This window comes from Protobothrops mucrosquamatus, unplaced genomic scaffold, assembly GCF_001527695.2.
Source record: "Protobothrops mucrosquamatus isolate PMUCROS unplaced genomic scaffold, P.Mucros_1.0 scaffold1023, whole genome shotgun sequence".
In the NCBI taxonomy this organism is placed as follows: Eukaryota; Metazoa; Chordata; class Lepidosauria; order Squamata; family Viperidae; genus Protobothrops; species Protobothrops mucrosquamatus.
Window position 1 is genome coordinate 103,693 of NW_015387258.1, and position 13,547 is coordinate 117,239.

Genomic DNA, 13,547 nt, shown 5'->3' on the forward strand with positions numbered 1-13,547 from the left:
CAAGTGATAACAAGAGAAAGAACTTCGTGTATTTGGGTATCAGTTCTGGAATTTCCTGGCCACAGGAAATGGGTTCACTTGAATTATCATAATTCTTTAGGCAGCAAGCTAGCTTCTAACAGCAATTGTTTACCATGGCTGTGTGGTTGTGGAAACAATGGTATAATGCAAGGAATATAAATCCTTCCATTCCCCCCCCTACCCCCTCCTGTCAGAACTAATCCTTCCAATCCTCCCCCCAATCCTGTCAGAAGCGATGAAGCTTCTCGGATGAGACGAAAATGTCTTCAAGGGAAAAAAACACATTTCTTAAGAAAAAAACATAGTCCAGTTGACTTTTGAAAAAAGCACTTTTGAGACAACCATGTCTTGGATAATTGGAAATCTCCATAGACATTTAGCAGAGATTAAGTAAACAATTACATTAAACCATGGTTTGGTCAAATACAATTGGCTGAGCTCAGACGACACTTAAACCTGAAGTCAAAGAAATTACATTACAGTGTAGCACAGCTTTCCCCAACCTGACATTCTCAAGATAACTAGAAACCGCAGAGCATACAGTGTTATATAACACAGTCAGCTCAAGATATCTTTTCCTCTGAGGCATTCAAGACTGGAGGACAAAGCATATAAGGAAAGGCTGCTGGAATTGGGTATGCCTAGTTTAATGAAGAGAAGGACGAGGGGTGACATGATAGCAGTGTTCCAATATCTCAGGGCTGCCACAAAGAAGAGGGAGTCAAGCTATTTTCCAAGGCGCCTGAAGGCAGGACAAGAAGCAACGGATGGAAACTGATCAAGGAGAGAAGCAACCTAGAACTAAGGAGAAACTTCCTGAGAATTAGAACAATTAACCAGTGGAACGACCTGCCTCCAGAAGCGGTGAATGCTCCAACACTGGAAGTTTTTAAGAAGAGACTGGACAGCCATTTGTCTGAAATGGTATAGGGTTTCCTGCCTGAGCAGGGGGTTGGACTAGATGACCTCCAAAGTCCCTTCCAACTTTATTATTATTATTATTATTATTATTATTATTATTATTATTATTATTATTATTATTATTANTGTCATCATAGCGTTCATCCAGTATATTCTGAAGAGTACTAAAGGGAAAAAGAATAAAGTGGAACAAACTGTTTCCCCAAAACTAAAATAATTCATTTACTTATGACATGTTAATTTTAACAGAAATTGATTCTTCATAATATTCTTAAGCCTTTGGGTTAGCTTTGTCTGTATTCAGTTAAACCAAGACTGTCTGGCATCTAGTTCCTAAATGGAGAAAATAAAGGAGACTTTATGTCAAGATCAACTCCTGGAGTTATATTCCTGCAACTTTTTTGGCAGTATTAAAGAAGTAGTTAGGCATTGCCTTCTTCACTCTTCTTTTAAATATCCCAGTCTAGCCAACACTTGGATTCTCAAATGTCTTTCATCTAAGTATCAACCAGGTCAGACTCAGCTTAGCTTCCAATATCAGCTTGTGTATATCCACAGAAAAAGAAATGAGTACTTGATCTGCAATATCAATTACCACTATATGGTTCTGAAGAATAACGTTATGCCGTACCGTCCAACTGTAGGAGAGAGTTCTTTTAAATCTTCCAGCGTCGGCTCAATATTTGCCAATTTCTTGAACAACGCAAGAGGAAAGGGCAAAGCAATTATCATCAGATTGTGGAGCGCTATTCCAAACAGGTTCCCAATTAAAAAATATATGTCATCCTGGGTTGATACCTAATTTGAAAAATCAATATACAAGTACTGAAAAATACATTGTAGAGCAGACATGTCAAACACAAGGCCCAGGGACCAGATGCGGCCCGCGAAGTGGTTTCTTGTGGCCTACGAAGCCATCCTGGAAACAGTGAGGGAACGGCCCCTGCAGCCTTGGCCCTGGCTGGCCGGGAGCCAATGTACAATTTTGTGGTGGCCATCTATGCTGAAACGCATTCAGTCTTAGCTCCACAAGGCCGTCTAGAAACAGCGAGGGACCAGCCCCTGCCGTGTCGGCCCCGCCCTCTGGGTGCATGCTGGGGAGGTGTCACCATTTGTGAGGAATGAAGAAATGGACCATGCCTTGGCGCCTGCCCCGGTCCCATCCCCTTCTGCCAGAGACCCTCAGATCTGTCCCACTTCTGCCCAGGCCCCCACAGGCACTCTTGACATGAACAATGTAGAGCTGGCCATGCCCACCCAGTAGGCCACACCCACTCCATCCACGCCCACCTAGTAGGCCGCACCCACTCTGGCCACACCCACCTGCCCCGAGGGCAACCGCAATGCTGATGCGGCCCTCAATGAAATTGAGTTTGACACCCCTGCTGTAGAGACTGCCCACTTACAAAATAAATGTTGTATTTCTGAGACTTCTAAACTACTTCAAACTCATTTCCCATGACTAGACGTTAGCTAGAAGAGGCTGCCTGCCTATATCCCCTTTCTACACTTTCATCAACACCATCTCTGCTTGCCAGCTTTCTCTCTGGCTGTTCTTTGTTCCTCCAGCAATGTGGATCCTATATAGACATTTGGACTCCTAACTTTAACCAACACTGAAGGATGGTCAGCCCTTTCATCTATGATATTTCAACAGGGAATGAATCTGAGATCTGTGGCATGCTGAGCAAGTCAGCTGTGCTTAAGTTACAGTTCTTCCTGTACAGGTAGTCTTTGACTTATGACCACAAAACTGAGCCCAAAATTTCTGTGGCTAAGTGTGAATCACTACATTGTTAAGTGACTTAACGTGGTTATTAAGTGAATCTGGCTTCCCCATTGACTTTGCTTGTCAGAAGGTTGCAAAAGATGATTTATCCTGGGACACTGCAGTTGTCATAAATATGAGTCAGTTGCCAAATGTCTGAATTTTGATTGTGTGACCATGGGGATGCTGCAATGGTCAAGTGTGAAAAATGGTCATAAGTCACTTTTTTCAGTGCTGTTGCAACTTTGAATGGCCACTAAATGAATTGTTGTAAGTCAAGGACTACCTGTACTAGGAAACAATGGAAAGCACAGACTCTTGATTCCAAAAAGAAAAGCAAAAGTAGTAAAGGAAACCAATCTCTGAGTAATTTATATGCATGTCCTACTTTCTACCATAGTGTTGCTTCATAGTTGTTTTAAAAGGAATAACTTTTCACACCAGAATAAAGATAAAGCTTGATGCAACATCCATGTTACAAGCAGAAACTGTTACGTTTCATCAGATGATGATCAAATGTAGCCTTTATTAATGCTAGCCATTTCCCCATTAATAGAGGAGAAATATATCAACAGCTGTTATTCATGAAAGCTAGATGGACAACAAATTTCCAGAACTACAAATAATATATCTCTGCATAGACAATGCCAGAAAGAGGTCAGCTATCCTCTCTCATTCCTTTTAGGGGACAATCATGTGCATTTTCTAACCTCTATTGAAAAGTCAATGGTCAAAGAGATGAATTACCTCCAAGGTAATTCCTATTTTTATAGCTAACAGAAGAAAGCCTAAATAAATGCAGTACATGGTTATACATACCTCATGAGAGAACCAAATACGATTCGAGTCTTCAAAGTGCTTGAATACTTGTGCTTCTGGACTACACAGTTGTCTGCTGATAATTGTGAAGAATTCCTGGATCAGGCCCCCATACTTGGTCCCAAGTTCTCCTTCAAAATGCACCTAAAGAATTAAGTCAAATTAGCCAGATATTTACACAAATTTAAACTGATAAACTAAATATAAAAATATTTCTGGTTGCTCAGAAATTAGTGACTAGTTCTTTCCTCTGAATTATTCAGAAGATCCCTGAAAGTTCCAGCGAAGCCTGTTTCAGATGTGCTAATGGCCTTTCAAGACCAAAGCCTCTCAAGCTATCCTTAAAACTGAAAAAAAAAATGCTGATCAGAAATCAGTGAAATTCCCAAGAAAAACAAACAGGATTAGGATTTACTCAATTTATACCTCGCCTTACAAAACAAAAACAAAAACCAATCAGAGATCCATGTAAAATATTATTCTTAGATTTTTCTCTTTTAGAACAGTGTTCTCCAACCTAGGCAATTTGAAGATCTGTGGCCTTCAACACCCAGAATTCCCTAGCTACCATGCTGCCCAAGGAATTAAGGGAATTGAAGGTTCCTGTGGGAACTTTTTTTTTTATAAATTTTTTTTTATAAAATTTTACAATATAAATCCCCCCTTCCCCTTCCCACCCTTCCACCCCCCTCCCTCCCCCCTCACTTCCCAGTGCCAATCACAGGGTTAACAATAACATAATCATACTCTAATTAACATTAATCAACTATTAAAATAGCATATCTATAACCTCCTTTAACTCTCTTTTAAACAGTACAATTATTAAAAATAATAATAATAATAACACTTTAATAATTAAAAATAATACTAAATAAAATATTCTAACCTTTATACAACCACAATACTCTAAAATTTACTCAAAAACCAAATGATATTTTTTAGTCCCATATTTACACTCAATATAATCTATCCATCTTCTCCAAACCAAAATATATCTTTCTTGCGAGTGATCCTTCATATAAGCGGAAATCTTGGCCATTTCTGCTAAATTCGAGACTTTAAATGACCATTCTTCTATAGTAGGTAAACGTTCCGTTTTCCAATATTGAGCTACTAATAGTCTTGCAGCAGTTATAAAGTTCAACATCAATTCCATTTCTTTTGCATCCAAATCTTCCATAATACCCAACAAAAATATCTGCGGCTTAAACTTTATCTTTTTCTTAAAAATATTTTGAGTATTCCACCATATCTTAATCCAAAATGCTTTAACTTCCCTACATGTCCACCAAATATGAAAATAAGATGCATCTAAATTGCCACATCTCCAACACTTGGGTTGTAAATTAGGGTACATACAAGACAATTTTTGAAGATCCAGATGCCACCTATAAAACATTTTATAAAAATTTTGAACTTGAGTAAATTTTACATTTCTAACCCAAATTATCTCCCATGTGTCCAATAAAATTGGTTCTTGTATATTTTGCGCCCATTTTATCAGACAGTCCTTAACCAATTCTGTTTCTGAATCCAACTCAATCAATACATTATACATTCTTTTAATATGAGCTTGAGATTGATCTTTAATCTGTTTCATCAAATTTGCATCCTGTAAGGTAATGCCAGCTCTTTGATCCATACGCCGCACCTCATTGTCAATTGATTATAATAAAACCAAGAATATTCCTGTGGGAACTTTTAAGACTTGCGAACTTCAACACCCAGAATTCCTCAGCCACCATGCTGCCGCCAGAGGGATTCTGGGAATTGAAGGCCACACATCTTCAAACTGACAAAAGGTTGGAAAACACTGACTTAGAAGGCGCTTGGCTGAGGTAAGTCCACCTAACCTAGTCAGCCAGGTCCAAGCCATCTTGCTCCTCTTCTCCCGAACCGCCCAGTCCAGGGGTAGGCAACCTTGGCTCTTTTTATGACTCGTGGACTTCAACTCCCAGAATTCCTGAGCCAGCATGGCTGGCTCAGGAATTCTGGGAGTTGAAGTCCACGAGTCATAAAAGAGCCAAGGTTGCCTACCCCTGGCCCAGTCCATCCACCTCGCATACTCGGCTTCAAATTCGCCCACGTGTTGCTCCGAGGAGGAAAACCAGCAGGCCAAACCCCCACCCGGAACCAAACGCACAGGGCTTAAAAGTACCGGGGTTCGCTTTTCGGGCGTTCTGCTGCCCCGGAAGAAGTTTCCGCAAAGCCGGTTTCGTTTCCTAGCTAGTTCGCTCTTTCGTGCGCTGCGGCGGATCATGCTCGTCCTGCCCTGCCTGCGGCTTCTGACTCGCCTCCCGCGCCGGGGGCTTCTGCGGGCCAGCCGGGCGGCTTGCGCGGCGGCGGCGGCGGAGAACGGGGGGAAAACCAGCGGCCAAGGACAGCAAGTGCCGCCCTTCGACGCCGGGCTGCTGGAGATCCTCGTGTGTCCCCTGTCGAAAAAGCCGCTCAGGTCGGCCTAGCAGCTTTTGCCCTGGTTTTGCTGTCCGCCCGTTCTCGTTTGCCCGTCGCGGCTTTTGCCCGGGCCGCCCGGTGCGTCGGGCTAAACCCGCTCCCCGTGGCCAGCACGCATTCCCTGGTAGCAATGGGTTATGTAGTCCAAGGCGGCGGCTCCTCGCCGGATGAGAAACTCATCCGCCTTTCCCTATTTTCAAGTAGTTTGGAATTGAATTGCTTATGAAGCAATTTGCTTAATAATAATGTTCATTTGCTTAATATTATTATTATTATTATTATTATTATTATTATTATTATTATTATTATTATTATTATTATGTTCATTTGCTTAATAATATATGATTAATAGCTTCATAGAAACTCTTCCGAATGGATACATAGCTAGGAGACTTTGGGGGTGAGAAGCATCTTATTCCCCCCTTCATCGAGCTTCGTGTAAAAGCTGCCAAATCGTGAAATTATTCAATTCATTTACTTTAATTCAACCATTTCTCTTTCTAACAGCTGATGCAGAATAGGCATGGTTATTTTTACAACTGCCACCTCAGAAATCCTTATTAAGATAACATTACATATATATTTTTCTTTCTTAGATTGAGTGGTTTCTCCCTCTCGTAATTCCCGATAAAAGAATAGCATTCTAGATTTTGGGCTGCTCTGCAGCTTCCCACTGAATGACTTTGTCCATCCATTATTTGACCCACAACTAAGGAATTTATGCCAGTGAATTGAAGTCCTGCCCATTCAGGATCCCTCTTGCAGGAAAAGGTTTAATGCTTTTATTTTATGCATAGTTCCTCAGCTTCCAAGTGCTGAGTGTCCCTTCCCCCCCCCCCACCTACCATGTACTAGCTTACTATTTATGTATATAGTATATTTCTTAAATCAAGAACAATAGTAAATCTCATGGGTCATTATTTGCTGTATTTTCTAGATATAATGAATCTACAAATGAGTTAATTAATGAAGAACTAGGCATAGCGTACCCCATCATAGATGGCATTCCTAATATGATACCTCAGGTGGCAAGAATGATGGGCAAGGAGAAGCAGGAAACAGAATCTGAACAAACCTAGAAGATTATCTTCTTGAAAGGAAGTTGGAAGACAATTGGAGTAAGATGTTTCCCTCGTTTCCTACCATGACTGTGCTTGTACCACTGTTGTCTTTAGCTGGCCTCTTCTATTCAGCCAGTGTTGATGAAAACTTCCCCCAGGGCTGCACAAATACAACCAGCATCTGTTTCTACAGTCTGCTGCTTCCAATTACAATCCCAGTTTATGTATTTTTCCATCTCTGGACTTGGATGGGCCTTAAACTTTTTCGCCACAATTAGATTCTGCTTAACTCTTAAGAAGGCCCTTAAAATAAAGAATGGAGTGAAGCTTTTTTGAAAACCAATTCCTAATATTCTGACCCATAAACTACACCTGAAATGATCTTTTGAAACACAGGCTATCTTCAGATGCAAGTATATCCAAGCAAATTGAAAAGTCACTTGCTTTTTAGGGCATGCCTACAGTACCGAAAACAAATATAGCAAGCAATATGAAGTGATGCAGGCAAATCTTATCTCAACAAAAGATCTTAGGCATGCAGCAAGGCAATCTAGATGTGTGTGCTTGTCTAGAAAATATCATTTTTCTAGTCTTTGGTGAAAAAAATTCTGTAGAGTTAATTCTGAAAGACAGGTTTATTACCTGATGATTGCAGGCAATTATTTATATACGCTGTGAGTGCAAAATAGTGCTTTATCAAATTCATAGATGAAAAGCTTTGAATGTGTAACATGAGCACAGATATACGGTATACTACATAGAGAGGTTTTGGCTTACTGATGATGTAATGTTAGCTTTGATGCCTATTTGATTAAACTACACTGCTGTTCTGCACAGACCCAGAACTTTGAATTCAGCTCCACAAATAAATTAGAGTGTTGTGTCATGAAACTTAACACTAAATGAAAAATAATGGAATTGAATAGGAAATTGTTTCTGATAAAGCATCTGCAGTGCCTATGTATTTTATATACTTAACTGTTGTATTTTTAAATATGCTGTGGAGTCTTTTTTAAAAGTGCACAATATTTCTATTCAGGTTTTATAAGGAAAGCATCTAAATGATGTATCAACCAGAATTAGTCCAACATTGCAGTTGGTTGCATGCCAAAATGAGCCTCTAGATTAGGGATCCCCAACCCACGGTCCCTAGACCAGTACCGGGCCATGGCATGCCAGCAACCGATCCGCACAAACAAGGAAAGCCCCATCCACAGGATGCAGGCCGCACAGAAAACCACACCCCCTCCCAGTCTGCGGAAAAACCTCTCTCCACATAACTGATCTGTGGTGCCCAAAAGATTGGGGACCTCTGTTCTAGATTGTTACTTCTCAGTTGAGAGGTAAATGCCTGCCAGTCTCTTACAACATTTCTGTCACATAACTATAGCTTGATTATAAATATACAAAATTGGATACTTACTGTAAAAAAATGCTGAAAGCAACTTTCTTCTGCACTTCTTAGATAGTGCAAGGTATCCTGTAGTAAATATTGCCTCCTTATATCCATTGTAGAGGTTACAGTGTTTTTCTAGGATACAAACACTGGGTTACAAGCCATTTCAGCAAATTTTGTTAACATTGCATTATATTCCTGGGTATACATACCATTGTGTATTCCATGTGCAACACGGTGCACTTTACTTTATGTATCACAATTTTATCTTCAAGATTCAATATCAAAGGAAATTGGCAGAACTCTGATAAAGCCAGCTGAAATAACAAGGGAGGATTTTTTTATGATTTAAGACATGTACATTTTAAAGTTGACTTATTATAAACCAAAACCCAACTAATCATGTTATTATACAGAATAAAAACCACTGAATCCAGCCCACAGTAAAGGCAACCATTTTAATAGAAGAAAATATCTATAGCTCAGGGTTGAGCTGTGGAATTCTTGGTGCTCTCTGATCTAACTTAATTATTTGCTCACAGATGTTTCATTATCCAACTACATAACATTATCAGTGCAAATATGTGGGGTTTATTTCTTGCTTATATGAGCCTACCCTGCCAGTTTGGGTGAGGGTGTGTTTTTCTCCTTGGTAATTTCTTGATTACAATGTTGTTTTCTGCCTGATTGGTGTTAATCCCTGCTTAAAAGCATGCATTTTAGAAAGATCCCACCATTATCTAGCACAGGGGTCTTCAAACTCGGCCCTCTTATGACTCATGGACGTCAACTCCCAGAATTCCTCAGCCAGCGTGCCTGGTTGAGGAATTCTGGGAGTTGACGTCCATGAGTCATAAAAGGGCCGAGTTTGAAGACCCCTGATCTAGCACAATAGGCACAAACCATGCCATTCTAAAACTTCCATGTTCGGTCCACAGTATCGATATAAAATGGCCAGGAAAGAATGGCTCCATATTTCTTTTAAGATACGCCCAGCAAAACACTTCCCTGTCTGATAGAAATGAATAAAAAAGGGATATTTGACCAGAAGAAATATAAACTTGATGAAATAATTTCTATACAACTCACCCTTATATCATATGTCGGGTCCCACAGTAAATTGAACTGCTCAGAAAAACCAAACAAACAAAAAAGAATTAGTTAACTACATTGCAATCATGCTTAAAGAACTGTCCCTTTGCTGGAATAACTACCAATCCTCCCGAGAGCTATTCTATGCAAAAATTTCCTATCAATTTCCACTACAGTCGCAGATAAATAGGCACATTTACTTTCTATTCAGAGTAGCATTTTAAAATAGTTCACTGATATAGATGCAATAGGGAAATCAATCTGAAGTCTAAATTGCACCTTAGTCTTGCGGTTTTATATCTCCACATTTAGATCTTGTGAGAAGATGGAGAGAAGAGAATTAGAATTTCTTCCTTATGTATACTGTACCAGTGGTGTCAAAGTCAGTTAGCAATGTAGGCCACTAAACAATACCTTATGATCCCTGCAGACCTAATAGTCATATTACTTTTTAAAAATTAATACACCAACACAATAATCAGGAGCTAGACATAACTAGTACATTAAAAATATTACTATGATTTTCAGTGTTTATGTGTACAAATGTGGCCAGAAAAGTCGTAAAATGGGGCAAAACTCACTTAACAAATTTCTCACTTAGAGTCGTAAGTCAAGGACTACTTGTATTCATATAGATAGTTCTTGACTTACAGCCATTTGTTTAGTGACCGTTCAAAGTTACACTGAAACTTTGACCATTTTTCACACTTCAGACCAATGAAATATTGTAAAAGGGTCATGTGATTTTATTTGAAGAACTGTTCCTAGTCTATTGGCTAATATCAAAAACTTAACCCAAAGCTATTATCCAGTTTAATGCTAGTCTACCATTTTCAGATACCTTTTATATTGGAAGCAACATATTTTTTAATGTGAAAACCACCCAAAATCATCAGAATTCGGGCAAGTCTAAATTTAAAATAAAACAAACAAATAAGCACTTACATCGTAGGAAAATGCGGCGTCAATCCAATATAAAATAATTTTCCTTACTTCGGGTACATAAAAATTACTTTCCTGAATTTTGAAGTCAGACCTGCAATTTACCTGCATTTATAAACAGGATTAAAGCAGAAGTTAATCTGGGGACAAGATAATCAGTTAAAATACAAGCCAAAACAAATTCTGCACTTGTCAATCCAGCATTTGCACCTAATTTTAATATAAAAACAAATACACAGATATTTTAGAAGGTTTTTCCTAAACAAGCATCTAGGGTTGGGTAACTTTTAAGAAGTCTTTTTCCAAATCCACAAAAGTTATTCTTAAGAAAATCAGTCCCTAAACAGAGCTTTTCCAAAGGACTTCAGATTTCACATTCATAATGCAAAACACAAGAAAAATATATGAATTACTTTGAACTATGGACCAAAGAGATTCAAGCTCTCTCACTTTGCAAGGATATATTTTTGTTCTGCTTCTGTAAAGAGTGCTCTTGTACTTTTGGTGCAACCCAATCAAAATGCAAAACGAATGGCAAAATAACAGGGGTGTGTGGCAAGGGGTCGGCACTGAGGTGATGACCTGCATGGGGAGATAGGGCAGAAGGCAGGGGGTGAACCATCTTGGGGGAAGAAGACCCAATGGCTAACACCAATGTCAGTTTCCAACCGCTTGTGCACAGCCCAAAGCTTGGTTTCGGGAGCTTTGGAGGCCCTGTATTCTGGCAATTGCTGCTTAATGCTAGATTGTCCAGCAATAAAGTTCACCTTGATTGAAGCCTGAGAAATGGCCCCTTGTCAGTCAACAGGCGTGTTGATTTACCATCAGCTTACCAGGTGCTTAGGAGCCAAGGACAAGGCACAAAGAAACAACAACTAAGGACCTAATAGCCAGCAATCAACACCCTAATTAACAACTAAAAGTCACACCCAACCAGGCACCTTCTAAATACAACATGTTACATATAAGCTGGGTTGACAAGATCAGAAATGAGGAGGTGATAAGCCGCCTGGGAAAGCCAAGGGAAATCATCAAAACAATTAAAAAACGAAAATTAGAATATTTCGGACATGTGATGCGACACCCAGAAAAATACGACATACTCCATTTAATCCTCCAGGGAAAGATTGAAGGCAAGCGAGGTCCAGGCAGAAGAAGAACATTGTGACTTCAAAATCTAAGGGACTGGTTTGAACAAAACTCAGCAGCACTTTTTCGTGCGGCTGCTGATAAAAAGAGGATCGCCAACATGATCGCCAACGTCCGATAACGGATATAGAAGAAGAAGAAGAAGAAGAAGGAGGAGGAGGAGGAGGAGGAGGAGGAGGAGGAGGAGAGGAGAAGAGGAGGAGACGAGAAGAGGAGGAGGAAGAGGAAGAGGAGGAGGAGGAGGAAGAGGAAGAGGAGGAGGAGGAGGAGAAGGAGAAGAAGACGAAGAAGAAGAAGAAGAAGTAGAAGAAGAAGAAGAAGAAGAGGAAGAAGAGGAAGAAGAAGAAGAAGAAGAAGAAGAAGAAGAAGAAGAAGAAGAAGAAGAAGAAGAAGAAGAAGAAGACACACATTCTGGAGAAGGGGGGGGGGAGTCCAAAGCCGGAAAGCTTAGAAAAATAAACCTAATGGTGACCATCTCAGATTGGATCCTGCAATACGTATATATTTGCTTTTATTTGCAAAGCTCACCTCATTCACAATCTAATCTGATCATAGATAAGAGATGATCATAGATAAGAGAGCCGAGATCTAGTTGGGCACAGAGGAAGCTCTTCCTCTCTCAGAAATGTGCCCTGCTGGTTTTCAAGTGTGGCACTAGCCACACCTTTGTGGCAGGGGTGATATGGTGGCTATCATTATAATTCAGGAGTCTCTGATTGTCCTTGGGGGCACTGCCCTAGAGCCAGATATGATACTCTGTTTGTGGAGTTGGGTTGCAGGGATCAGTGAGGCTTGCAGCTTTTTCACCTTCCTCCCCGGGCACTGGCAGAGGCCTACCAAAATTCCTGGACTCCACGGAGGAGTTCCCTAGGTTTATGGTTCTGGGGGACTTCAGTCTGCCTTCTCTGGACCTGGAGTCAAAGATCACTCAGGGGTAGGCAACCTCGGCTCTTTTATGACTCATGGACTTCAACTGCCAGAATTCCTGAGTCAGCATAGCTGACTCAGGAATTCTGGGAGTTGAAGTTCATGAGTCATAAAAGAGCCGAGGTTGCCTACCCCTGCAGAGTTTATGGCCACCATGGCAACCATGGATCTGATCCAACTTATTGATGGCCCAACTCAAAGGAGGTCAAACATTGAATCTGGTCTTTGTCTCAAGGGATGGCAAAGTGATCTGGGGATTAGAGGATGTTAACATCTCTCCTTTTTGGCCGTGAAATTCTCTGCAGCTGCCCCGCGCCACAGAGAGGTTAGGCCTATTCAATTGGTCCACCCTAGTTGACTGATAGATCCAGTAGGGTTTCAAAGAGAGCTTGCCATTATTCCTGAAGCCCTGGTACATGAATTGGCTGAGGCTTCAATTGTGGCCTGGCATGGGCAGGCAATGAGAGAGCCTTGGATCAGACGGTGACTGTGGAGACTCTTGCCTGGTAGTACTTGGTGATCCAAGTACTTCATCCTGAGCCAATTCACAGTAAAAACTGGTTTATAAGCTTTCAGCATTTTAAGCAGTATCTTACTGACTTTGGGAATATTCAAACCAGTCCATTCACATCATGCTGTTGGGAATGAAGACATAATATTTTGCACCTATGCTGATCAGTGATTTTGTGATTGCTGAAATAAGTAAGAGTATTGCTCTAGAATAGATCAACAGTGGGCAATTCCCGTTTTCGGTTAAGGGCCATGTTTACTCGAGGCCAATCTATCCATGGCTAAAAGCCATTGTTATGTCCTGGGCCTGCTGAGTGACTCAGCAGGTGCAGGAAGCTGCAGAGAGGCCCAGGCAGACCACGTGGATGCCCGGGACCAGACAGGCTGTCTCCAGCCTATTGCGCATGTACAAGGTGGGAGAAATACGTTGCATTGATTGGCTGACACTGTCCCTGCAAAGGGGTATAAAAGGAATCCACGCCATTTT

The 13,547-nt window shown here is 40.7% G+C and overlaps 2 protein-coding genes across 2 annotated transcripts in view; one reads left to right on the forward strand and one right to left on the reverse strand.

Moving 5' to 3' along the window:
• The window catches only part of LOC107290990 (probable E3 ubiquitin-protein ligase HERC4), a gene marked incomplete in the record, with an annotated part of 47,242 nt that overhangs the window by 9,388 nt on the left and 24,307 nt on the right, over positions 1-13,547 (reverse strand). The window contains 7 exon segments of the mRNA XM_015819939.1: positions 1,069-1,106; positions 1,574-1,740; positions 3,530-3,673; positions 8,468-8,575; positions 8,653-8,757; positions 9,530-9,565; positions 10,478-10,579. Coding sequence (XP_015675425.1) covers positions 1,069-1,106; positions 1,574-1,740; positions 3,530-3,673; positions 8,468-8,575; positions 8,653-8,757; positions 9,530-9,565; positions 10,478-10,579 — 700 coding nt within the window.
• PIGY (phosphatidylinositol glycan anchor biosynthesis class Y) lies at positions 6,978-7,882 on the forward strand. The gene has a single exon (XM_015819942.1). The coding sequence runs from the start codon at positions 7,107-7,109 to the stop codon at positions 7,320-7,322; it is 216 nt and encodes a 71-aa protein (XP_015675428.1). The 5' UTR covers positions 6,978-7,106; the 3' UTR covers positions 7,323-7,882.